The 26,706-nt window shown below is 30.7% G+C and overlaps 1 protein-coding gene across 3 annotated transcripts in view; it reads left to right on the forward strand.

Moving 5' to 3' along the window:
• Positions 1-25,470, forward strand: part of LOC107410850 (uncharacterized) — a 36,311-nt gene extending 10,841 nt beyond the window's left edge. The window contains exons 1-10 of one of the 3 annotated variants that reach the window (XM_048468358.2): positions 17,690-18,373; positions 18,740-19,031; positions 19,345-19,549; positions 20,863-20,953; positions 21,635-21,780; positions 22,246-22,489; positions 22,608-22,709; positions 22,888-23,073; positions 23,952-24,156; positions 24,371-25,470. In XM_048468358.2, coding sequence (XP_048324315.2) covers positions 18,851-19,031; positions 19,345-19,549; positions 20,863-20,953; positions 21,635-21,780; positions 22,246-22,489; positions 22,608-22,709; positions 22,888-23,073; positions 23,952-24,156; positions 24,371-24,999 — 1,989 coding nt within the window. In that variant the 5' untranslated portion in view covers positions 17,690-18,373; positions 18,740-18,850 and the 3' untranslated portion in view covers positions 25,000-25,470. Of the gene's footprint in view, positions 1-17,689; positions 18,374-18,681; positions 19,032-19,344; positions 19,550-20,862; positions 20,954-21,634; positions 21,781-22,245; positions 22,490-22,607; positions 22,710-22,887; positions 23,074-23,951; positions 24,157-24,370 lie in introns of those variants that run through there. The other 2 variants (XM_048468360.2, XM_060812027.1) reach the window with 2 other exon arrangements.
• Positions 25,471-26,706: the final 1,236 nt, after the last annotated feature.

A 26,706-nucleotide genomic window follows, 5' to 3' on the forward strand; every position in this document is an offset into this window, starting at 1 on the left:
TGGGACTTGTATCTTCTTAAATATTATATTTAATTTCTAAAATATGGAATGAATCAAGACCTAAAAGCTCAAAAAACACGTCGAAGCAGTGCCCCTTTCTTTAAAAGCTCAACCTTACATAAAAGAGTTAAGATAGTTCATACATTTTAAAACCTTATCATCAATAGTTGAAAGAGTGAGAGGATATGAATTGCAATATATATTATATACAGATATATAAATAAACTGTTCAAACCAAGGGCAGATTCTTTTCGATATTGTTTAAGTATGAGAGTTATTAAAATCGACCCTGAGTATTGTTGACAAAGTCTCACATACCAGTCCTCGTTGACTACTTAAAAAAATAAAAATCTCAAGATGATAATGAAATATGCCCATGCCCAATGGCTGTTTCAATGCATGGATTTTATATTTTGCAATTACTCAGATATTGACATGGAAAGCAACTTTTCAGTTATGTTGTTTTATATTTCTCTGTGTTGGAGTGGGTTGTGGTTTGGGAAGCTAAGAATAAGTTATGGAGGAAATGGAAGTAGAGAGGAGCTGCATATACAGAAACCCAAAGGAACCTGTAGAAGCTCGTGTCAAAGACCTGCTTTCTCGTATGACTATGGAAGAGAAAATATATTGGCCAAATCACGCAAATCGAACGCCGCATTGCCACCTCCGATGCGATTACCCACCTCTGCATTGGTATGTTTTTGTATCTTTTACTAAGTTCTTTATAACGATCCTCTAAACTAAACTGTTAACGCAGTCTGGTAGTCAAATTTCAACTACGAAAAAGTCTAGTCGCAAAGCCAAATTCAATAAATAGAAAAGTAATCCAATTTTTCGTTTGGTAGGGAGAAAATAATTGATATCAATTATTAATAGATAATTTTTCTGTTACTAATGGAATTTTGTGATGTTTCTTACATTACAAGTGGTCGTGATCCTTATTTCACAAAAAAAAAAAAAAAAAAAAAAAAAGGAAAAAAAAAATGCGGTTGTTATGCTCTGTTTTCCACTCTACGGGGAGTATGCTGAGTGCTTGTGGCAGTGGGCCAACTAATGAGGCCCTGTTGTCAGATTGGGCCGATATGGTGAACGGCTTTCAGAAATGGGCGCTAAACTCCGGGCTTGGGATACCTCTCATATAGGCGATTTATGCAAGCCATGGTAATAGCAGCGTGTATGGTGCAACTGTTTTCCCTCACAATGTTGGGCACGGTGCTACCAGGTTTGTTTTCTTCCTTGATATCATTCTACCTTATACGCATTCAATAGATAAATTTGTAAAACAAAAATTTAAGTGAAGTTACTAAACACACACTCAATGATCTTGAACATGTTTATTTGCTTTTGATTTGTGTTATATATTATAGAGATGCAGATTTGGCTCAAAAGACTGGAATTGCAACAGCATTTGAAGTTAGAGCACGTGGCATTCACTATACTTTTTCTCCATGTGTGGCTATCCTTTTGGTACAGCATTCACTGTACTTTTGTAAGAAAGATAACCTGTTAGTGTAGTGTCATTTTGTTGCTATCATAAATTGTTTTCTAATGATTAGTTACTGTATTTTCAGTTTTTAGTAAAAATACTGTTGTATTAGGTAGCCAAATTTTGGGAATATAATTACTGCAGTAGTAAGTGAAAATTAGGTGGTTTACTATTTTTGAAAACTTGTGGTTATATGTTCTGTCCAAAATGAACGGGGGTGTTCACCACACCACTTTAAGCTTCTTTTTCTTTTGTTTTTGCTGTGTTTTTTGTTATAAAAATCTTACAAATAGTATCAGAGCTCTAATGACCTTAGTGAGGCTGTGAGTGAAATAGTAAAAAATACAGAAACCTTCCTTTTACCTTTTCTTCTTTTTTTAAATGGTTTCAACTCATTTTTCTGCTCCATCATCTCCTATATTTTCTGGAGAAAATTATGCCATATGGTTTATAAAATTGAAAGTTTACCTTCAAGCTTTTGACTTGTGGGAAGTAGTAGAGACTGAAAGAAATCCTCCCCTTTTGACAACAAATCCCACTACTATCGCTCAAATAAAGCAACATAATGAGGAGGTTGCTAAAAAGTTTAAAACTTTATCTGCCTTACATGCTGGTGTTTCAAAAGTGATGTTCACCAGAATTATGGCTTGCATTACAGCTAAAGAGATCTGGGACAAGCTGAAAGAAGAGTTCTAGGGAAGTGCAAGAAAAAGACAAATGCAGGTATTGAACTTAAGGAGGGAGTTCAAAACTTTAAGAATGAAGGATTCTGAGTTGGTAAAAGACTTTATTGACAGACTTATGAAGGTAGTAAACCAGATCAAAATTCTTGGAGAGGAGCTAGGAGATAGAAGAGTGGTGGAGAAAGTGCTGGCCAGCTTGCCAGAAAAAGTTCGAAGCAAAGATCTCATCCTTGGAGAAGTCAAAAGACCTGAATCAGATTTCTTTGTCATAGCTTGTTAATGCTTTACAAGCAACTGAACAAAGAAGACCTATAAGACAAGAAGAAACCTTAAAAAGTGCTTTTTTAGTATTACAAAAAGGTAAGGCTCCAGCAAACAATAATCAAAGGAAGCAGCAAGGTGAAGGAAGTAATGTCAAAGGAAAACATGGTGCTGGTACAAGCAGAGAGGGTGAAAGAAAGAAGTTTATGAAGTGCTCTCATTGCAAAAAGGACAACCATCCTAAAAAATATTATTGGTTTAGGCCTAATGTTCAATGTAGAGCTTGCAAACAACTTGAACATATTGAAAAAGTTTGCAAAAACAAAGGAGGATTAGTGCAATAAGCACACCAAGTACAAGTTGTTGATGAAGCACGGCAAAGTGAGGAAAGGTTGTTTGTTGCTACATGTTATGCAGAAAACAGCAGCAAAAAAGCTTGGTTGGTGGATAGTGGCTGCATTCAACATATAACTCATGATGCTGATCTCTTCAAGACCTTGGATAGAAGCTTTGTTTCCAAAGTTCAAATAGGAAATAGAGATTTTATTCAAGTTCAAGGCAAAGGAAAAGTGGCTGTGGAAACTTCAACAGGTACTAAACTCATTTCAAATGTGTTATATGTACCCGAAATTAATCAAATCTTGTTAAGTGTGGAACAAATGCTTGAAAATGGATATTTTTTGAATTTTCAAAATAAGTCTTGCATAATATATGATCAATATGGAAGTGAAATTCTAAATGTTGGAATGAAAGATAAAAGCTTTATGGCAGAGTGGAATAAGAAAGGAAATAATGTTTTTTATGCCAAAACTAGTGATGAATCTAAGTTATAGCATAAAAGACTTGGTCATTTTAACTATGACTCCTTGAATCTAATGCATGAAAAGAAATTGGTGGAGAATATGCCTGCTGTTAGCAAAAATCTAGAAATGTGTGAAGTGTGTCAGCTTGGTAAACAACAAAGGCTGCCATTCCCTCCGAAAGGTGCTTGGAGAGCCTCTGAAAAGCTTCAGTTGATTCATAGTGATGTATATGGATCTATGAGTGAGAATTCTATTAACGGTAGTAGATATTTCTCACTTCCATAGACGATTTCTCCAGAATATATTTGGTGTATTTTCTGAAACAAAAATCTGAAGTTGCTGAGATATTCACCTGCTTTAAAGCCGTGGTTGAAAATCAAACAAAATGTAGCATCAACGTGATACGATCAGATAATGGGACTGAATATACAGCTCAAAAGTTTGAGTTGCAATGCAAAGAAGCTGGAATTCAACATCAGTTGACCTCTTCCTATACACCTTAGCAAAATGGGGTTAGTGAGAGGAAGAATAGGACTATTATGGAGATGTGTAGATGCTTGTTGTTTAAGAAGCAATTACCAAAGAAGTTTTGGGCTAAAGCAGTGAATACTTCAGTGTATTTGCTAAATAGATTACCAACTAAAGTATTGGAGTTTAAAACTCTATATGAGGTGTGGTATGGAGTCAAGCCTACTGTGAAGCATTTGAAGATATTTGGGAGCATTTGTTATACACATGTTCTTGAAATTAAGAGAGACATGTTAGGTCAAAAAGCTGATATGGAAATTTTTGTTGGTTACAGCAGCAACACAAAAGGGTACAGAGTATATCAATTGAAGACTGACAAGCTAATTGTTAGTAGGAATGTTAAAGTTGATGAAGATACTGTTTGGAATTGGGAAAAAAGTGAAGTTCAAGCCTCAGAAAAGAATTTTATCCAAGAACATGATTAGATTTAGGAGGAGACTAATTCAAATGATGAAGATGCTATTGGAATCCGAGGTACAAGATCCTTGACTAATGTATATGAGAGAAGTATCCGAGGTACAAGACCTCTGACTGATGTATCCGAGAGAAACATCCGAGGTATAAGACCTTTGACTGATGCATCCGAGAAAAGCATCCGAGGTACAAGACCCTTCATTGATGCATCCAAGAGAAGTGTCCGAGATACAAGACCCCTTCTGTCCGATGTCCGAGATACAAGATCCTTGTCCGATGTCCGAGATACAAGTCTCCTATCTGATGTCCGAGATATAAGACCTTTGTCCAATGTCCGAGCTATAAGCCTCATGTCCGATGTCTGAGCTATAAGACTCCTGTCCGATGTCCGAGATACAAGACTCCTATTCGATGTCCGAGCTACAAGACCCATGTCCGATGTTTGAGGTACAAGACCCTTGACTAATGTATATGAGAGATGCAACCTAGCATTGTGTGATCCAACTACTTTCTATGACGCAAATCAGTTCGAGACATGGAGAGAGGCCATGAAAACTGAAATCAATATGATAAACAAAAACAAAACTTGGGAATTGGTGAACAAACCCCAAGGCAAAAAGGCCATTGAAGTGAAATGGGTCTTTAGGACCAAACTCAATGCAGATGGTATAATAAACAAGCATAAAGCAAGATTGGTAGTTAAAGGTTATGTGCAGCAACCTGGTATTGATTATGGAGATACATTTGCACCAGTTGCAAGACATGAGACAATCAGATTTCTACTAGCACTTGCTGCTCAAAAAGGCTGGAAAGTTTACCATTTAGATGTGAACTCTGCATTTTTAAACGGTTACCTGCAAGAAGAAGTATATGTTGAACAACTTGAAGGCTTTGTTGTTCAAGGAAAGGAAGACAAAGTTTATAAATTGCATAAGGCTCTTTATGGATTGAAACAAGCTCCTAGAGCTTGGTATAGCAGAATTGACTCATACCTTATTGAAAGGGATTTAAAAGGAGTGAGAATGAGCCTACTATGTATGTGAAGTCAGGTTCAAATGATGAAAAATTGATTGTTTCTCTATATGTTGATGACTTGTTTATTACAGAAGGAGATCCACAAAGTGTGTTGGAGTTTAAATCTGAAATGCAAAAGGTGTTTGAAATGTCAGATTTAGGAGTGATGAACTACTTTCTTGGCATGGAATTATATCAATTTAGTCATGGCATTTTCTTATCCCAAAAGAAGTATGCTGGGGAACTACTTAAAAAGTTTGACATGGAGAAGTGTCATCCAGTTGACACTTCAATGGTTTACAATAAAAAATTTGAACTTGAAGATGGTGCTGCCAAGATTGAAGTTTCAACCTATAGAAGCCTTATTGGAAATTTGCTATATTTATTTGCTTCTAGATCTGACATTATGTTTTTTGTGAGCTTGCTCTTTAGATTTATGCATGCTCCATCACATATGCATTATTTTGCAGCTAAAAGAGTGCTAAGGTACATTAGAGGCACCATAGACTATGATGTTTGGTTTTTGAAACAAGAAGAAGGCAAGTTGATGGGCTATGTTGATAGTGATTGGGCTGGAAGCCTCGAGGATTCAAAAAGTACTTCAGGGTACTTATTTTCCCTTGGTTCGGGTCTTTTTTCATGGAGCTCATAAAAACAAGGTTCAGTTGCTCAATCCACAGCTGCAGCTGAATATATTGCTGCTGCTGCTGCTTCAAATCAAGCGTTATGGCTAAGAAAATTGCTTGTTGATTTAAATGAGAGGCAAGAAAAAGCTACCACTATATACTGTGACAACAAGTCTGCAATTTCCATTGCTGAAAATCCAGGTCAACATAGAAGAACAAAGCATATTCCAGTCAAATATCATGCTATGAGAGAAGCTGAAAGAAATGGTGAAGTGAAGCTGGTTCATTGCAGTTCTAAGGTCCACCTTGCTGATATTTTGACAAAATCTTTGCTAAGAAACATGTTTGAAACATTAAGAAACGATTTTAGTGTTTCCAGCAAAAGTGCCAAGGAGAAATGTTAGTGTAATGTCACTTTTGTTGCTGTCATAAGTTGCTTTGTAATGATTAGTTACTGTACTTTCAGTTTTTGGTAAAAATACTATTGTATTAGGTAGCCAAAGTATGACTTGTCTTTTGGGAACATGATTACTACAGTAGTAGGTGAAAATTAGGTGGTTTACTGTTTTTGAAAACTTTTGGTTATATGTTCTGTCCAAAATGAATGAGGGTGTTCACCATACCAGTTTAAGCTTCTTTCTCTTTCGTTTTTGCTATGTTTTTTGTTCTAAAAATCTTACATAACCTCCATTGTTACAGCCTTGCAGGGGTAGCCACCGGGGGACAACCGCAAGGCTATCCTTTTGTTGCCGGAAGGTATAGTGATTATAAAAACCATTAGTATTTAACTTATTATACATACTATACTATCAAAAGTTATGTTATATCATACTTACTTCCATCTGAAATTAATTTAGAAATCAATTACTATATATATTTCCTAATAATGTGAATTTAATTAGGCTAATACCACTTTCAAGTACAAAATCATAAAAACTTTATTTGAGATTCAATAACATTACATGGCAATAAAATAGGTGAACCAGTTTTTTGTTACTTTAGTTAAAGATTTTATAACAAAAATGTTTAGTTAGGAATTCTCTCTTCTATGTGATAAGTTTTCTCAATGAATTTATTACAGACACACTGTTGTTGCATGTGCTAAGCATTTTGTGGGAGATGGAGGCACAAAGGACAGTATGAATGAAGGACATTCAGTCCTTGCGATGTTTTAGAAAGGATTCATATGAAGCCTTATGTGGACTACATTTCTCAAGGTGTTTCCACTATAATGGCCTCCTATTTTAGCTGGAATGGAACTAAATTGCATGTTCACCGTTATATTCTCAAAGATAAGCTAGGTTTTAAGGTAAATCCAAAAGTCTTTTACTTGGGTATTGTTTTGCAACGCATTGGTTTTCTCATGATTCCTAGCCTGATTGCAATTATATAACTGTTATCCAAATTTTTTGTTGAGAAACATAAAAATGTATTACATATAACATATTCGGAACATGATTAATGAGAGAATACAAGATTGGTTCGAAATATAAAAATATGTAGCGAACTTTACTAATTACGTTTATTCTAGCTGACAAATTGAGATTTTTATAATTATATTTATAGCGCTTCGTTCTTAATTTCTCCCTCTACTTCCAATTGATGGTTTTTTTCATCATCAAAATAATATGAGCTTTAAATTTTGGTGCAAGGTTTGTTCTAAATCAATGTTTCATTGTTTCGATTGTAATTAATGTATGATTTAATTTCTGAAAATGTCATTGTTGTAACATAGATTAATATATAAAAGTACATTAAGATCTAGATAAATCTCAATCAATTAAGTACATGGACGGTAGTGCAGGGTACTGTTATTTCTGATTCAAGGGGTGTTGATCGACTTATGCAATCTCGCTGCAATTGCACCGCAGTGGCCATTAATTCAGGAATTGATATGGTACAAGTTGAAATACAAGTTTTGAAGTCCAAATCAATTCTATGTTTCTTTTGTTAGCTTTTTACTGATGATTATCAATGGTGATATAACAATAAGATATATATATATATATATTAGGTTTATATATATTGCGAATTCATAACCTTTTATTTTTCTTTAATTTTTAATTGACTAAGAAGAGATTATAAATATATATATATATATATACATCTAGGTGATGGTGCCATATGAGTTCCAAATATTCAGGGAGAATTTATTGTCATTAGTGGAATCAGGGAGATACCAATGAGCAGGATAGATGATAGTGGTCAGATATTGGATTTTCTGGGTGGTTTTTTTCTTTTCTTTTCTTTTTTTTAATATTTACCTCTTACAACTTGATTTTTTTTTTTTTAAGATACAAAAGAAAATTCACATAAAAATCCAAACTCTTGTGAAAAAGAGAGACGAAGAGGTAAATTGAAGGGTATTTAAAAAAAATATATATCATTTAAATTAATAAGATTAGTGTGAGAATTTCAATTTGTAAGAAAAAGCTGATGCGGGAAAATCTTAATTTTTAAATGGATTGGATTTTTTTCATAATTTGTTCGAGTAGAGAGCATTGGTCCAAAGAACTTTTTTTTATTTTTTTATTTTTTCCTTTTATTAGTTTATGATTTTTTATTTTTTATTTTTTATTTTTTTTTTCCTTGGCCTGGCAACCATGAGTTTTTCATGATTCATGAGACCCCCCAATGTTACCAGGGACAAAAGTTTTCCACGTCCTATGTCCCCTAGGGCACAAAGAGTAGTCTCCTTTTCACACAGCTCAAAACTTTTCAAATCAAATAAAAGTTTTAACTTTTTGGTCATCTTTTTCCCTCTTCTTTCTAATTTCATAAAAATGACAAAAGGTTCATATACTTTGTTTGGATTCTTAGGGCTTAAAAAAATAATATATTCATTAAGAAAACTAAAAAATAATCAATAAGTTTTGGTGACTAAGAAATTAATAAAATACTGTTATTCACTATATTTTTTTTGGTGAATTAATTTACTCGGTACTAATCTATATCTGTATAAAGAGTACAAAATGTTTAATTTGAATGAGGCTCCAAATCTATTGGAAAATTGCATATACTTTCATCAGCCTTAAGGATTGGGGAATATATAATATGAATCATCTTCAAGATTTAAAATTCATTATTTAATACTCATGATTAAAAAATATATATATACTTTTAAAGTTAACTATGGTAATAATGCCATGGATAAATAAAAGATATACTAACTTGTTGATCAATTAATATGGTAAAATGATATGTTATTATTGCATTAGTTTGTAGTGAATTTTACTTGTTATGAAAAATTTCTTATTCATATTTTTTTAATAATATGGACTGAAAAATTATTACAGTTAGCTTTGAAGTTTTTTTTTTTTTTTAATATTTTTGTGAATCAGCTAGCTTTGAATTATTTACGAAAGTTGGTACATCCATTCTTGCTCTTTGGGAATTCATTTTTTTTTTTGTCACTCCTGTTAAGGAGGCTAGAGATTTTTTGTATTGGTAATTAGGCTAGAGATTTGTTGTTTGCCTATCCTACGGGGATTTCTTACCTGCAGTTAATTGTTGATTAGTTTGGTTGTTCTTTGGGTTTTTTTTCCCTGTTCTGTACCAATATATATATACATATATATATGGAAATTCTATGATGAGAACGGTTCGCATGAAAACCGCAGTATTAATGACAGATTGTTACTAATACTGTGATCTGCATGAACACCGTCCGTACCATATACGGACTACATATATATATATATTAATGTTATTCAAAAAAAATTATTTAAGTTGACCCCAACTAACACGGTTCATTCATGGGATTTTATTTTATTTTTTGGTAATAGGTTCATTCATGGTATTAGATAGGTATTACCCTTCGCATGACATATAAATATTAGAAAAAGAAAAAAGTTCAGTGCTACGTGCCCGTCAGCAACTCATGGTTTCACGGCCTAGCCTTTTGACCAATGGGCTGTGATGAGCTAAGTCTCTCCTCAAAAGTGATAAGAGAGAATAAAAGTCTTAAAGAAGAAACGTACCCTATTTTTTTTTTTTTCAAAAAAAAAAAAGAAAATTTCATTTTGATGAAAAAGCAATTTCATCAAGAATTGCTTGTGGTTGCTATTAAATAGGTAATGCGTCCATTCATGCATGCAGACTTTTGTTAACCGGACATGCACTAGGTATCTTATCAATACTGCATGCTTTACAAAACAAAAAAAGGCAAGGACTTGACTATTTTCACCAAAAAAAAACAAAAGAAAATTGACTTGACTTGACTATAGGTCGTCGGCAGTCCTTTCATCGGCAATAATTTGCTGCTTTTATTTTCCTTTTTTTTTTTTTTCAAGAAAATCTTTTTTCATGCTTTTTATTTGGAATTTAAATCTTCTTCATCGACTCACTGGTTTGTCAGTTGTCACCTGCGAGTATATCATAGATGGTCCTCCAAGAAAGGTAGCCGTTGTTAATAAATAGAGGAAATTAATAAAATGCTAGAAAAGGGATACAAAGAAAGTATCTTAATGCTATTAGGATATACCCAAAGTTTAAAAAAATATGAAACTTTCATAGAATTTTTATTACAAATTTTTCATAACTTTAAATAGTGGATAGAAAATTTTGACCTCAAATAAAATAGTAAAATTTTCATTGAAATTTTCATTTAATACCATTACCAATTTCTTCCTATTTTTGTGAAAAAAATTTATAATTTTTATAAAAATTTCTATTGAATTTAATTTTTAAAAATTTTTTATTAAAAAATTAATAAATATTATTCATATCTATCCATTAAATTTTTATCATAATAATTTAATATTTCTATAAATATCATAAAGTAGATATAAATTATAATAACAACAAAAATATAAATATACATATGAAATAAATTATATATATTATAAAGTAGATAAATATCATAAAGATATGCAACGAGTATATTTTCTGTAAATGTAGCCAAATGAATTGGTAAAATATTTATGAAATATCGTCAAGTAATAATTCATGGATACCGTTTTAAACTTAATGACCAAAAAAATAAGAATTTTGTATATAGTTAACTTATATTATATAATGATTATTAATAAAGGTAGTTATGTTTAATATAAATATGACAATCATATTAATAATTACATATAAAATTATTAATAAAATATAATTTTTAATAATTATTTTTTATATTTCACATATCATGAAAACGAGAAATAGATTAAAATTTTTCAATCATTCAAGAATTTTATGTAGTATTAAGATAATATTTTATAACATATATTATAATTATAATAAATTATTTATATATTTTAATTAATAATTTTTTTATCAAATATGTATTTTGTGCTATACTTTTTTATTAATAATAATATACATAATTATTAACTTACCATATATTATTGACTAAAAAAAATATAAATTTATTAAATATATTTTTGATCATTCATTCTTACTATATATATTATATTAATGCATCTCCTTTGTCCTCTGTTGTTACCGGTTTAGTAAATGTGATTATTATAATAGTTGCTATTTTTACTGCGGATAGGTGGGGAAGAGAGAATTTGCTTGTTGAAGGTGCGCTTCAGATATATTGGTCAGGTAATTAATTGAATCAAATTTTTTTTTTTTTTTTATATTTATGTAGACCCTCCTAAAAATATTTATTAGTTTGAAATTAATGTTTATTTTGATTATAATGTTTATTACTTTAAAATTAAATCTATCCACCTTATACTCCTTTCCCTCCCCCCTTGCAATGTTACTATGGGGAGAGAGATTTTCTTTTGGCAATAGAAATTGTCAAACCCAAAACACGTTTTTTTTTTTTACTTTTCCTTTAATCTTGTTGCCTTAAGAATGGTCTTATGCCCAATAGTAAATATGAGCAGCAATTTTTTATTTTATTTTATTTTTTTGGTTTTTGGTGAATGAATATAAGCAGCATTTTTTGTCTTTGGAGAAGGTGTCAGTTGCGTGCACGTAAATATATTTACGTTGTTCTTCTCAGGGTTTGATTTGACGATGCGGTGAGAGTGGCATAACTGTAGAAGTAGGATATTTTGCTGAATACTGTCGCATGGCTTGTTTAATTAATTCTGGCCATGTTCTGTGGTCAGGCATTGGTGTTACCAATGGGAATCAGGATTTTCTCTGTGTACGCGCGCGCGTGTGTGTGTGTGTTTTTTTTAATATATATATATATATATATATACCTTTTACATCTTGATTTTTTTCCATACAAATCTAGATACAAAAAAAATTCACATACTAATCTAAACTGTTGTATTAATGTTGCAGAAGTGAAAGAGAGTACGAAGAAAGAGAGAAGAAGAGGGAAATTAAAGGGTATTTTTTGAAAAAAATAATAAAAATTCATTTAAATTAATAAGTTTAGCATGAGAATTTCAATTTGTTAAAAAAAAAAAAGAAAAAAAGTTGACACTGGAAAATTTTTAATTTTTAAAATGGATTGGATTTTTTCATAATTGGTTCGAGTAGAGGGCATTGGTCCACACAATTTTTTTTTTCTTTTATTAGTTTATGATTTTTTTTCCTTGGCTTGGCAACCATGAGCTTTTCTTGATTCATCACACCCAGTGAAGCAAATGTCGATGACACCGGCGAAAAGTCGTCGATTTTGTCGGTTGTCGAACACCTCTGACACCAAAAGGGGGGGAAGAGTTTTTGTCATGGGTGTCACCGGAATGTTGCCGAATTCGCCTTGAAATGCAGGAGTCGGTCGAGATTTCGTTTTTTGGGTGGATATAGTGGAAATTCCAATGGAGAAGTCGGCGAGAAGTTGTCGGTTTTCGGTGGATTTCTTAGGGAGATGTCGGCGGCTGTGATGTGGGTTGGTTGTGATCTGGCAGAGAAGAGAGGGAGAAAGAAGACGAAAAGAAGAGAAGAAGAAGAAGAAAGGATAAGAAAGAAATTTCCACATGGGGGGAAGGAAAGAGAAAGCAAAAAAAAAATAAATAAATAAAATATGATAATATTTTATAATAAAATAATAATATGATAATATTATATTATATAAAAGATAATACATGATTTTTTTATATGTAGTATTTTAATACATATCTCTTTATTTTTTTTATTTTTTTATCTTAGTGTTTAATTTAATTTTATTTATTTTTTTAATAAATTTGATTTTAACTATTTAAAAATAAATAAATAACATTGTTAATTTTTTTGTTATATATTATATAAAATTTTAGTATATATGCTTAATTGGATGAGTATTTTATTATATTTTATTATTATTATATTTTAATTATTGAAATTTTATATTATTTTATTAAATTAATTATTTTATATCTTAAAATTTGTATTGTAAATTAAAAATTTACACTTTCCGTAACCTAATCGATATTTCCATCGATATTTCTGTAAATTCATACCTTCGATATTTTTATCAACATCGATATTTTCTTCACTGATCACATCCCATATCATCAGGGAGAGAAGTATTCCACATACTTTACCCTGGGGGCCAAAGAATAGTCTCCTTCTGCCACAGCTCATAACCTTTCAAATCAAATAAAAGTTTTTGTTTTCTGGTTATCTTTTTTCCTCTTCTTTATAGTTTCCATAAAAATGACAGAAGGTTTCATATTCTTTGTTTAGATCCTTGGGCTTTGTGAAAAATAACAGATTCATAAGACAATTAAAAAAAAAATCAATAAGTTTTACTGACTAAGAAATTAATAAAATACTCTTACTTACTCGATACTAATATTTTTTTTGGTGAATCAATTTACTTAGTACTAATCTATATCTTTGTAAATAGTACAAAATCTTTAATTTGAATGAGGCTCAAAATCTATGGGAAAATTGCATAGACTTTCATCAATCTTTAGGATTGGGAAAAATACAATCTGAATCATCTTCCTGGATTTAAAAATTAATCATTTAACACTCACGATAAAAAAAAAAAAAAAATACACTTTTGAAGTTAACCATAGTAATAATGCTATAGGTAAATAAAATGTACACTAATTTGTTGATCAATTAATGTGGTAAAATAATGTGTTATTATTGTATTGATTTGTATTGAATTTTATTTGTTATAAAGATTCACTTATTCATATTTTTAATATATATTGATTGAAAGATTATTACAACTAGCTTTATTTATTTATTTATTTATTTATATATTTATTTTTGTGAATCAGCTAGTTTTCAATTATTTCCAAAAGTTGGTAAATTCGTTCTTGCTCTCTGGGAATTCATTTTTTTCCCTCTCCTGTTAAGGAGGCTAGAGATTTGGTTTTTTGGTAATTAGGCTACAGATTTGTTGTTTGCCTATTTTATGGGGATTTGTTTACGGCGTTTAATTGTTGTTTCATTTTGTTGTTCTTTGGGGGTTTTTTTTTACCCCGTTTTCTACCAATATATATATATATATATATATTATTTATAAAAGTTTTCTTCAAAAAAGAATTATTAAGTAAAGTTGACCCCAACGAACACGGTTCAATATTCATGGGATTAAGAAGAAGAAAGTTCAGCCCGTCAACAACTCGTGGTTTTACTGGCCTAGCCTTTTTGCCAATATATAGTGCTGAGCTGGATCCCTCCTCAAAGTGATAGGGAGAACGAAAAGTCTTAAAAAAGAAATATGCTCCTTTTTGTTTTTTCTCCAAAAAAAAAAAAAAAAACTTTTTGATGAAAAAGCAAATTTGATGAGGGACAGGTGGATCATTTGCCCAATAAAATCATGGACTTGTGGATGGTGGAGCCTGGACTAGATTTAATTAAACTGGTAAAGCATCTATGCATGCATATTGCGGACTTTTATTCGCTGGATACACTAGATATCTAATCAATTCTGCATGCTTTACAACACAAATAAACAAAGACTTTGACTGTTTTCGCAAAAAATAAAATACAATAAAACAAAATATTGACTTGACTTGTCATCACTATCTTTGCTAGTCGTCAGCCGTCCTTGCATCGGCAATAGTGTGCTGTTTTTCATTTTTCCTTTTAATTTTGTTTTTTCTGTTTTTAATTTCTCCATCCACTCACTAGTTTGTCAGTTGTCACCAGCGAGTATATCATCGACGGTCCTACGGTAACGGTGTGCGTTGTTGATAAATGGTGGAAATTTTAAAATGCTAAATAAAAGGGATACAAATTAATAAAGAAAGTATGGTTAATGCTATTATGTTATAACCCAGCTCATTCTTCTAGGTTATAAAATCAAGTCTTGCAAAGTGGATCAATGACTAGGAAATGCATGCTTAGCCAAGCGAAATATGTAGGAAAATGATATGTAACCAATTTGGCATATAGATCCTAGTCTCTATGTGTATGTGTGTCTTATACCTTTAATTACTTTTCATGTAAAAGGGTTCAACATTAGTTTCTTTGTTGAAGCAGTTAATAGTTTTTTTACGTGCTCTTTATTTTTCTCAAAATACTGGTAGCTACTTGTGAATAGAGAAGTGGATTTAGCCAGTTCTATTAATTACTTATGGATACGAAAGTAGGTTTAGCCTTTAACTATTATGTCGGTTGTGAAAGAACTTATGAATCAATGAAGTTTATTTTTATTCACACTTTATCTTTATCTTTTTATCTTTTTCTCTTCTACTTATTTCTTCTCTCCTTTTCTACTTAAAATTGTTGTTTTCTTTTTGGTAAAAAGGAACGTATCATTAGTATTAGAGCATATTTTTATGGACATATGTAGGAAAACAAATGCTGAATTCCAAAGTGAAATTCTAGACATTTTGGCAAGGCATAAACCAAATTTGAACGAATCAATGTGACTTTGCGGATGATTGTTACCAACTTACAAGGTCTGTGCATCCATCTAGTGCAGCAATCAGTAGAACATGACTTTAATTCCTTCCATAAAAAGGATTCTTAACAAGTTTGTCCTACTCCTTGCTATGGATGCAACTTTATACCTTATATAATGGACAGCAACTCCATAACTTTAAACTTTCATTTAAAAAATCTCACGTACAAAATATCATTATTTGAAGTCGTTTATAGGATTCTACCGCCCTCCATGACTTGTATGTCCTTGGCACGACTAACGTCCAAGCAATGGATGACCTCCTTCGCAATCGATGCCAACTTCCAAAGGATTTACAACACAACCTTACCATCATAAGGATTTTGGAGCTTTGTGCGGGATCACTAATTTAGAATGCTTTCCATATAAGTTTACTTAAGAAATAAGAAGTTCCAATTCATGTAGTATCTCTAAGCTTGCCCTTGATTTCTGATCCTATCACCATCCTTGAGGACAAGGATGAACTGAGAGGGGTGGGATGATATGTACCAAATTTGGCATATGGGTCCTAATCGCTAAGTATATGTGTATTTTTTACCTCTAATTACTTTCCATATAGGAGGGTCCAGCGTCAGTTTTTTTGTAGAAGCAGTTGATAGTAACAGTTAATAGTTTCTTTATATGTTCCGTATTTTCTTCTATGTACTAATAGTTATTTATGGATAAAAAAGTGAGTTTAGTCGTACTAATTGTATTGACTACAGGAGAACTTATAAATGAATAAAATTTATTTCTAATAAAATTTTATATTCTACTGCTATATCTATTTCTTTTCTACCTATTTCTTTTTTTCTTTTCTATTTAAAACTGCTGTTTTCCTTTTGGTAAGAAGGAATGTATCAGCAAACACATCATTCATTTGGGCAATATCCATCCAGCAAATTACTACGCTACCATGCTCCAAAGACATGAAAGCTTCAGTTTTAATTCGCATTTGGTGATGAGGAAAAAATATATGGTTCTTTGAGAGTACTATATCTCACAAGCATACATGGAAATCCCACCACATACGCTTGTGAGTCCCACATATATGAGTCCCACATATGCTTGTGAGCATGGAAATATATACTCTTGTATTGAAGATTTACTTTGGGGTTGAGGGGAGTCGATGTTTTACATTGGTGACGAAGGCATTTTTTTTTTGGTGAACGAGTGACGAAAGCATGGAATGTTTTGTGATACAATCACCATATCTGTCAGTTTCCTAGAAATTTTTAGTAAAGAAGACTCATCATCTTAGTAACAGAACACATATTCTATTTGCCGTGCCTAATTTCGACTCATAATTTGTTCTGCATGTTTACTGGTCCAGTTGGCGTGGTCAGTTTTGAAATTTTCATGCACGGAAGAAGAATAGATTGTAAGGTTGTTGTGATGAATCAATTGAGAAAATGATAAAAACCTTATTATATATATATATATATATATATGCAAATATGGTGTATTTATAAATGTCATAAAATATAAAATAAGATCTTCTTAAAAAGATGGTTGTAATTTACATAAATAAAACAATTGATCTTTGTTTGATTTTTTTTTTTCAGAAAGAAAGAAAAATAAAGTAATTTGTTGACAAAAAATTTAGAAAAAAAAATAACGTAATTTGTTAACAGTAAAATTTTCAAACAAAAAAAGCAAAATGAAGTAATTTGTTAACATTATATATGGTTTGTGTACCCAATAGTTATTCTTTTATTTTTTGGAGATTAATTTGTATATGCTGGTTTTTCCAGCTCTTTAGTTTTCTTTCAATTTATTTTATTAAGAGGAAATTATCTCTCTGTTTTTTTCTTTTTTAATAAATTAGGAAGAGGGGATTTTAGCATCATATCTTAAATTTAGAAGGATTTTCAAATAGTCTCTCTGTTTTTTTTTTTTTAAGATAATTTTCTTTAATATGATTATTTATTTAATGTTTGAAATTTTTATACATATATATTTTTCTGACTTTTCGGTATTAATTAAATGTTTGATTATGAGTGGGTTGTTGGACTAAATTACTTATACAGTTAATATAAGTTTCTATATGGCATGTAGCATGTGGTAGCTTTTAAAATGAGAATCCTCAATTGTCCGTTCCATTTTCTGTCTCACTTACGTCATTTAAAAAGACAATCGTGATGAAGGGAAGCGTCACTCCGTTACTTTCTTTATCATTTTGCCGTTAACAACTGTTGCTATTTGCTTTCTCTAAGATGAGAGGCGCTATTGGTGAAGAAAAGTTCAGAAACTTAGTGAGAGTATTGTGATTGAATTGTTTCAAAATAGAGATGAGGATAATGAACATCAATGGTTCCCAAAGCCCAAATCTTTCATCATCAATATTCTCTTTTCCGGATCTCTTTCTTTGTTTATTGTATTTTCTAAGTGGTTCTTCAAATTGAATGAGATTTGGGTCTTCCTGTTCCTCCTACTAACTGGGTCTCAAAGAGTTTTCAGAATCTAAAAACTATTTTTTTAATTTTTTTTAATTTTTTATTTTAGCAATGAACAAGCTGTGGTTTTTGTTTTAGTTGTTATTTTTATTTATTTATTTTCTGCTTTGGTGAAGATGGGATTAGGAGGGATTTTGAGAACTGCCATCATTGGGGATTAGATGAGAAGTTGGAACTTATTTCTGGACCTGGTTCGTAAAATGATGAGAAGGAAAACCTGATAGATATATTGGGCCGTGAGATGTGTTTTTGACCACCCCCTATAAGCAAGACGGTGTGAACAAATCCAGGGGCATCCACTTCGAATGAGACGGACGAAAGTAACGGCAATAATTACGACGTGGACATTATTGATTAGAGGGACGGAGAAACTGAAAGGCAAGTGGTAATGTAGAATTTTAATCAGGCATCTTTTTCAAAATTTTTGTTTTTTTTTTATTTGTTTAAGCATATTCAAAAGTTATAGCTCATTACAACGTGACCCACCACCCGCAATAATTAACAAGGTGCCTGTCTCGATTCCGACGTGTTGTCGGGTTATTTTTTATTCTTATTTGTCACGTAGGGTTGTTTTTTATTTTTATTTGTTATTCTATTTATTTATTTGTTAGTTGTATACAGATTAAAGCCGAGAGAGAGAGAGAGAGGAAAAAAAAAAAAAAAAAAAAAAACTATACGTCGTTTTGTATTCCTGTGTGGATGGTCATAGTGATGGTGATTTCTAAGTCGAAGTCAATCTTGCAGGCTTTGCGAAACTCTATTTTAAATGGAATAAGTAGTCGATTATTACAAAGCAAAACACAAGATTGGTTAAGTGGGCTTTTGCACCGCATGCTCGGAGTTTGATTAAGACCAATGAACGACGTCCAAGTACTGGAAGACATGAGAATTCCAATATATAGAAATCCGGAGATGCCGATAGAAGTTCGGGTCAAAGATTTGCTTCCTCGTATGGAATTGAAAGAGAAGATCGGTCAGATGACCCAAATTGAACGCCGAGTGGCCAACCCACAAATTCTTAGGGACTTCTGCATTGGTACCTCTCTTTCTCTCTCTCTCTCTCTCTCACTCTTATCTGTCTTCCGTATACGTTCAAGCATATTGCATACAAGTTAAGAAGATCATATTAACTAATTCATGCATATCGCATATAAGTTAGGAACATCGTATTAATAAATCTAAAATACTAATGATGATGATTTGTAATTTTACATGGAATATAAATGTAACAGTAAAATTACAATGATGCTTCTTTGAAGTTTTCATTAAACTTCTTTTTTTCTTTTTTAACCCTTTGAAATTTAAAAACTAAGGAAAATTCAAGAATTGTGTGGTATGCATGTACGTAGGGGGTATGCTAAGTTGTACTGGCAGCGGACCATTTAAGAAGGCGTCGTCGGGTGATTGGGCTGAAATGGTGAACGACTTCCAAAAGGGTGCCGTTGAGTCACGGCTTGGGATACCGCTGATATACGGTGTGGATGCAGTACACGGGAACGGCAGTGTGGTTGGTGCCACTATTTTCCCTCACAACATTGGGCTTGGTGCCACAAGGTTTGTTTTCTAGTTCACATATATGTTGTCCTCCTCAGTTTTATTATCTATCTTATACAGTTTCTTTATTTTTTATTTTATTTTTTTATAAAAATACCCTGGAATATTTACAGCTCAATTCCTTCATTTTCAAATTCTTGACTTTTCATATATATATATATATATATATATGTGTGTGTGTGTGTGTGTAATATTAAATTGGACTAGAATAAGGAGTATTTTACTTTTTTAAAACGAAAATTTATCTTCTATAATCATTATATTCTATATAATTTTATATATAAAGTTTGACACATTCAATGGCCATGCTTAAAGTATCTCACTTTAAAAATAAGATGCACTTAAGTTGGTATGGGAGATATTTTTTCTCGTAAGTTCAACTAAGCTTCAAACATGAGAATTTATTCCTATCTAGCTGTCCCATTTATGATAAGAATTTTATATCAAGGAGTAAATTTCAAATTTTGGCTTTTTTTTTTTTTGGGGGGGGGAACAATTTCTAAATTAACTAGGTTACCACATGGATATATAATTAAAATAAGAAAAAAAAATATGAGTTGAAATATCAAGCCATATTTCATTTGAAAAAAATTTGGAACTCAAAGTTGGGCTCCTTTACAATTTTCCTTTGAACTAATTAGCTTAGTTTGGTTAATTTGTACTTTTCTTTTTTTTTTTTTTTTTTGGGGTAGAGTATTCATACATTAGCCATAAACTGAACAGAACTAGTTTTTTTTTAATACTTAAAAAAAATTCTGTATATTTTTGTTCCTAGAACCGAAAAACAGTTTTTAAACAAATAACCAAACAAGTTATTAGTTAATAACTGTTCATAAAAATATAACAAAAATAAAAAATGAAAGATTTACCTTCTCTTCTTTTTAAAAAAAAAAAAAAAAAAAAAAAAACAACTTTCGTGTCTTATTTTTTTGCTTATGATTTTTATTTTTACTTTTTGTGATATTGAAGTATAGGTTGAAAACTTTTGACTTTTGCCATAAGTTAGCAGCTTAATTCTCTTTTTACAGTAGACTTTTAGAAAAATAATATTTATTATTATTAGTAAATATCATCAGTGAAATTCATATTTATATATCAGTTATCAACTAATTTTTTACTATTTTGTATAAAAATTTAATTTTCTAAAAGTTAAAACTGATTTAAATATAGTAAATTACAAATTAATACATAAACAAGAATTCTTCTAATTAATATTCAAACAATAGCGCTCAGACTTTTAGGTATAAAAATGGTCAACAATGCTCCATTTTAAAAATGTTTAATTGTCACTCTACTCTTTTGATGTGTGATAGAGATGAAAATTTGGTACATCGAATTGGAATTGCAACAGCTCATGAAGTTAGAGCGAGTGGCATTAACTGTACTTTTGCTCCATGTGTGGCGGTACGTATGTCAATATCTGTCTCTGTCACAAAATGTTTTTTTAGGGAAAAATAAAAATTACTGAATGATCACCAATTGCTTTAGAAGGACTTTAGTTTATTCTTTTCTTATTTTATTTTATTTTATTTTGAACGTCATTTTTTTTTTTTTTTTGGGCCAATTGATTTTGAAGGACATTTGTTCTCAATCACCAGTCTTGATAATCATGGGCACGATAACCATTTATATGGTGGTAAATACTAAATATTATTTTTTGGTAAATTATGATTATTATTATTTATTACATATCGTGGTTATTAAATTAAACATTAATCAGGAGGGGACAATAAGCATATTGTTATGTACACAAAATTTATTTGAGAACTTTTTTGAAATAAAAATATTTGTCCCTCAAAAATAAATACCACTTCTTAAATATAAAGCATGCATGATTCTTCAAATTGAAAAAATTCCCCTTTTCGAAATAATTATTTACCATGGCAATAAAATGGAAAAAAATAAAAATACATATACTAATTAATATAATATCCAAAATATTGAAAATTTTATCCAAATTTATTTATTCATATTTAGTTCATATTAATATTTCAACTATTAACACATCAATTAATAATTAATTTTATAAGTGATATTGATATCCGTAACATTAATTTTAAACAAATTAATCATGAGTTTTGATAGGTATGCAAAGATCCAAGATGGGGAAGATCCTATGAAAGCTACAGTGAAGATACAGAAATTGTAAGAAAGATGACATCCATTGTTACAGGCTTGCAGGGGCAGCCACCCTCAGAATACCCAAAGGACTACCCTTTTGTTAAGGGAAGGTAATAACGATAATGCCTCCTCAATAATTAATTTGATTTGTTAATAATATGTATAGTTAATTATGCTATCATCCTTCTTTCTTTGTCAAAATAATATTAAAAATGGATTCACATATTAAATTCTGAATACTTTTTAGTCATGAATCATGACAATTTAGTCGGTAAGTATCATTTTCAAGGTACAATTAATTAATCCATGATCCACGCCATACCAACTTTTTTTTTTTTTTTTTCCAGAAAACAATGTGCCAACTTCGTTGACCAAAATTATCACATTAGTTAAAGATTTTGTAACATTAATTAATTATTATTATTATTTTTAAATTAGGAATTTTCTTCTTGGTTATAAATAAAGTTACATACGGAGTAATTTGTTGTATTCCTAGATTTGATCTGGTAAATCTTTTAATTTTGGAATATATTGTAATCTTTAAAAAAATATATTGAGTAACTTGCTTATTACAGAGACAATGTTATAGCGTGTGCGAAGCATTTTGTCGGAGACGGAGGTACAAAAGGAGGTAAAAATGAAGGGAATGCTGAAATATCGGAGAGTGAATTAACTGGGATTCATATTAAGCCCTATGTGGACTGTATTTCTAAGGGAGTTTCAATTATTATGCCTTCCTATTCTAGCTGGAATGGAAGAAAACTGCACGAGGATTATTATCTTTTGACAGAAATTTTGAAAAATAAGCTTGGTTTTATGGTAAATTAATTAAGCAAACTTGATATATAATTATTTACTAATTATCCGTGTGACATTTGGATTATGTATATACTAATACAAATCTAAGGTGAAATATTACATGGCTGCTCATATGCAGGGTTTTGTGCTTTCCGATTGGAAAGGAATTGATAGACTAAAGGAACCTCGTGGACTAGACCGCAGTTGCATTGCTAGGGCCATTAATGCAGGAATAGACATGGTAGAAGTTAAACTTCATGTTGCATTTGTTGAATTGGACTGAAATATTTTAAATTTTATTACCCCAAGTTTAAAATAGTGCAAATCCAAATTCGATGTAGTCAAGCATTCCAAACAATTTGATTTTGTTGATTCTTATCTTCCCTTTTATTTGCCTAATCGATCAGATATATGCGCAGGTGATGGTGCCTTATGAGTTTGAAGAATTTATGAACCATTTAACATCTTTGGTCGAATCGGGGGAAATACCAGAGGCCAGGATTGATGACGCTGTTGAACGAATCTTGAGAGTGAAATTTATTGCTGGTCTTTTTGAACATCCTTTCACAGATGCATCTAATTTGCTTCATAAAGTTGGCTGCAAGGTAAACTAATTTGCATATATCGCCAAGAATTTGCATTGAGATCACAAATCCTGTTTCTAACGTTTGCTACGGCCCATTACACAAAATTTGGACTTTTTATTCAATTTTTTATTTTGGAAATCGAGGATTCAATCTCATATCATTTTAGGAATAGGAAAGTGATTTTCATGACTTTGATGTCCTATATGGACAATTAGACTCTAAAACCTATTGCTAAACTCTAAAACTTTATATTTATAAATGATAGACTACTTCTTCTACTATAAGAAAAATAATGATAGGCGATGCAATTAATGCATCATGTAAAATAAAAACCAATACTTTACAAAGCATCTCCTGATATGTTGTAGTTAAAATTATCAAAATAAAGCTGACGCTTCACAAGCGTTGTTGCTTGATAATATATCTAGTTTTTTATTTTTATTTTTTTTTATTTTAAAAAGCATAGTTAAATTATGTATCTAGTGATGCTTTTTTTTTTTTTTTTCTGAAAAAAAAAATTTAACCTAATTTGTTATCTATCGACCATTTTTTTTAGAAAAGCATCACTGTATTTTGATATTTTGCTACGTTTTTTCTTAACCAAAGCGTCACATTTTTTTTTTAACCTTATTTAGTAACTAGCAATGCTTTATTTTAAAAAGAAGCATCACCTGATGTCCTCTAATGCCTTTTTTATGAAAAGCGCCGCATGATCGAATCCAATGAACACTAGTAGTCCTTCTCATATAGGCTATAATTGTGTTATAGTTTTACTAAATTAATAATATATTACATACATAATATGATTGAATCATTAGTTCCATCTTAGATCCGAATTCAAAACTTTGAGACATATAAATTAACTTTTATGCTTTCGATTTTGCATGTTTTTATAGTCGCATAGGGAGTTAGCACGGGAAGCGGTTCGAAAATCTTTAGTTCTGTTGAAGAATGAAAAAATTTCAGATAAATATTTTCTTCCATTAGATAAAAAAGCAAAGAAAATCCTTGTTGGTGGAACACATGCTGATAATCTCAGATATCAATGTGGAGGCTGGACGGTTAAATGGCAAGGAATACCCAATGACACAACTATAGAAGGTACACATATATGTACATGTGCGTATTAATTTAAAATGGGACTACATTATCTGTTCCGTTAATGGGACTAAATTATCTGTTCCCTTCCATTAGTGTTAATTCAATTTTAAGCTTGCTTTTAAATCATATCCAACCTTAATTATTTTTAATAATATGATCGATATCAACCTGAAATTAGTTGAGACTACATTTTTTTTTTTTTTTCATATTTTAGGCACAACAATCTTAAAGGCTATTAATGAGGCAATGGGAGAAAATGTTGAAGTAATTTATGAGGAATCACCGTCAATAGACACTTTATCACAACGAGATATATCTTATGCTATTGTGGCTGTTGGTGAAGAATCATATGCAGAAACTTTTGGTGACAATGAGGAACCTAAAATCTGCTGGAATGGAGCTGATATCGTAAGCTTAGTGGCTGAAAGAATTCCGACATTGGTAATTCTTATATCAGGAAGACCTGTGGTTTTAGAGGAACGGCTCTTGAAAAACATAGATGGTCTAGTGGCTGCTTGGTTGCCTGGTAGTGAAGGAGGAGGAATAGCGGACCTTTTATTTGGAGATTATGACTTCCAGGGAAAATTACCAATGACATGGTTTAAAAGGGTTGACCAACTCCCAATGGATGCTAATGATAAAAATTCATATGACCCTCTATTTCCTCTTGGCTTCGGGTTAACCCTAGGCAATAATTTGACCGATGGTATACAAGCCCAAACCTTAATAAAATCCTCTCTGAGTCAGCCTAATGGCGAATTCATTATTTCTTTGGACAATAATTCCGAGTTTGAACCTGATTTCTACCACCTCCCATTGAGGAAAAAAATAAAAATAGCATAAAGATTTGTGTAATCAACTATTAATTACCACATTCACTTGCTATGTGGTAAATGTTGGGACTTGTATCTTTTGGTGTTGAGTAAATTTGGTCATCAAGATGGTAGTTTTTGTGTGACAACCAGTGTGAATGGATGCAGAACATTGGTAAGCTATTTGGTGTCAATATAGTGTTAATTACTCCTATAATGCTAAGGCATTTTCAAAGATGTTAGTTTCAGGATTCGAAGGAATCTAAAATTAAATACATTCAGGTAAGAATATTCCAAGGATGGATACCAATGGAAGTAGGGTATCAAAATTAGGGATTGCTAATATTAGGCGTATAATCTTGATGGAATCTGGAAGAACTACTGTCCCATGAAAAACCAAAATGTAATGTGTGCAATTACCTTATGAAATAATTTTATCCACTTTGTACTATTTACTTAACTACAAGACAGGGTTAATGATAATTTGTACTTTAATATCTTATATTCTGACCAGGTTGTACTTTAGATTTTTGAATTTAAATCGTTCCACATGGATATGAAATTTATAATTTTATTTCTCATTAGTCGAATTCTCCAATTGACTCCCAAATGAACTGATAGAATGTTTAAAAAATTTGAAAATTGATTAGTTTTCTCAAAAAAATTGATTAATAACAAAACTAATCAATTTTTAAAACTTAATTTCTTAAACATTAACTTGGCATCTCTAATTATTTTAAATCTATCATGGCTACAATTAATTTTATTACTCAGGTAATTTTGGGATCCTTTCCACTCATAAATTTAGATTCAAAATTTCTATTTTACGCTAAAAAGGAAGCAATCACAAATATAAAGGTTTACACAAAAACTGAAAGTACAATAGTGAACAAAAGAAGTATGCAAAATTAATCCCTCTATAGAACTCAAGAGACAATTTATAGTAAATTCTATAGTTGAAAAAAAAAAAAAAAAACTAGCGTTGATCATTTGTGTCACCTTGTAGGGTTCGTGTTAACTCATTTATTAATCATGTTGAAATTAATTAACCCGAACATGATCCGTTTGTTAATCGTGTCAGAACTCCTCAACTTGAACATGACCCGTTTAATAAACAGGTAACTTGACATGATCTATGTAACCCATTTATTAAATGGGTTAATTTGGATCAACACAACCCATTTACACAAAATTGATCTATTCACACAAAATTGATCCGTTTATACAAAATTAATATGTTTATGCGAAACTAACCCATTTACATGTAATTGACCTGTTTACATGAAATTTACCAAATTAAATGAATTAACTTATTTAAATTAATTTTTTCATATAAAATAAAAAAAATTAGTCGTTAATAAAACCTAAATTAAAACACACACATATATATATGTAAAACCATATAATTATAATTACAAATTTACATTAATAGAAAATATAATATGATGATATAACAATCTCATATGATAGTCTATATGAATATAGATATATATACATAATAAATCTAATACTACTTCTCTAAAAATAATATAAAAAAACTTTATTAATAATCATGTTTTTAATTTTCTACATTTCTAATAATTTCAGGTATATTAATTTTATTTTTTTTATGTCTATAAATCCATACATGTATTAAACATATTATATTATATTTAAGTAAATAAATATTATTTTAATATTTTAATATTTTTTAATTAATAAAAATATTAATAAATAAGTTTGTAATTTAGTAATAAAA

Source organism: Ziziphus jujuba, chromosome 10, assembly GCF_031755915.1.
Source record: "Ziziphus jujuba cultivar Dongzao chromosome 10, ASM3175591v1".
In the NCBI taxonomy this organism is placed as follows: domain Eukaryota; kingdom Viridiplantae; phylum Streptophyta; class Magnoliopsida; order Rosales; family Rhamnaceae; genus Ziziphus; species Ziziphus jujuba.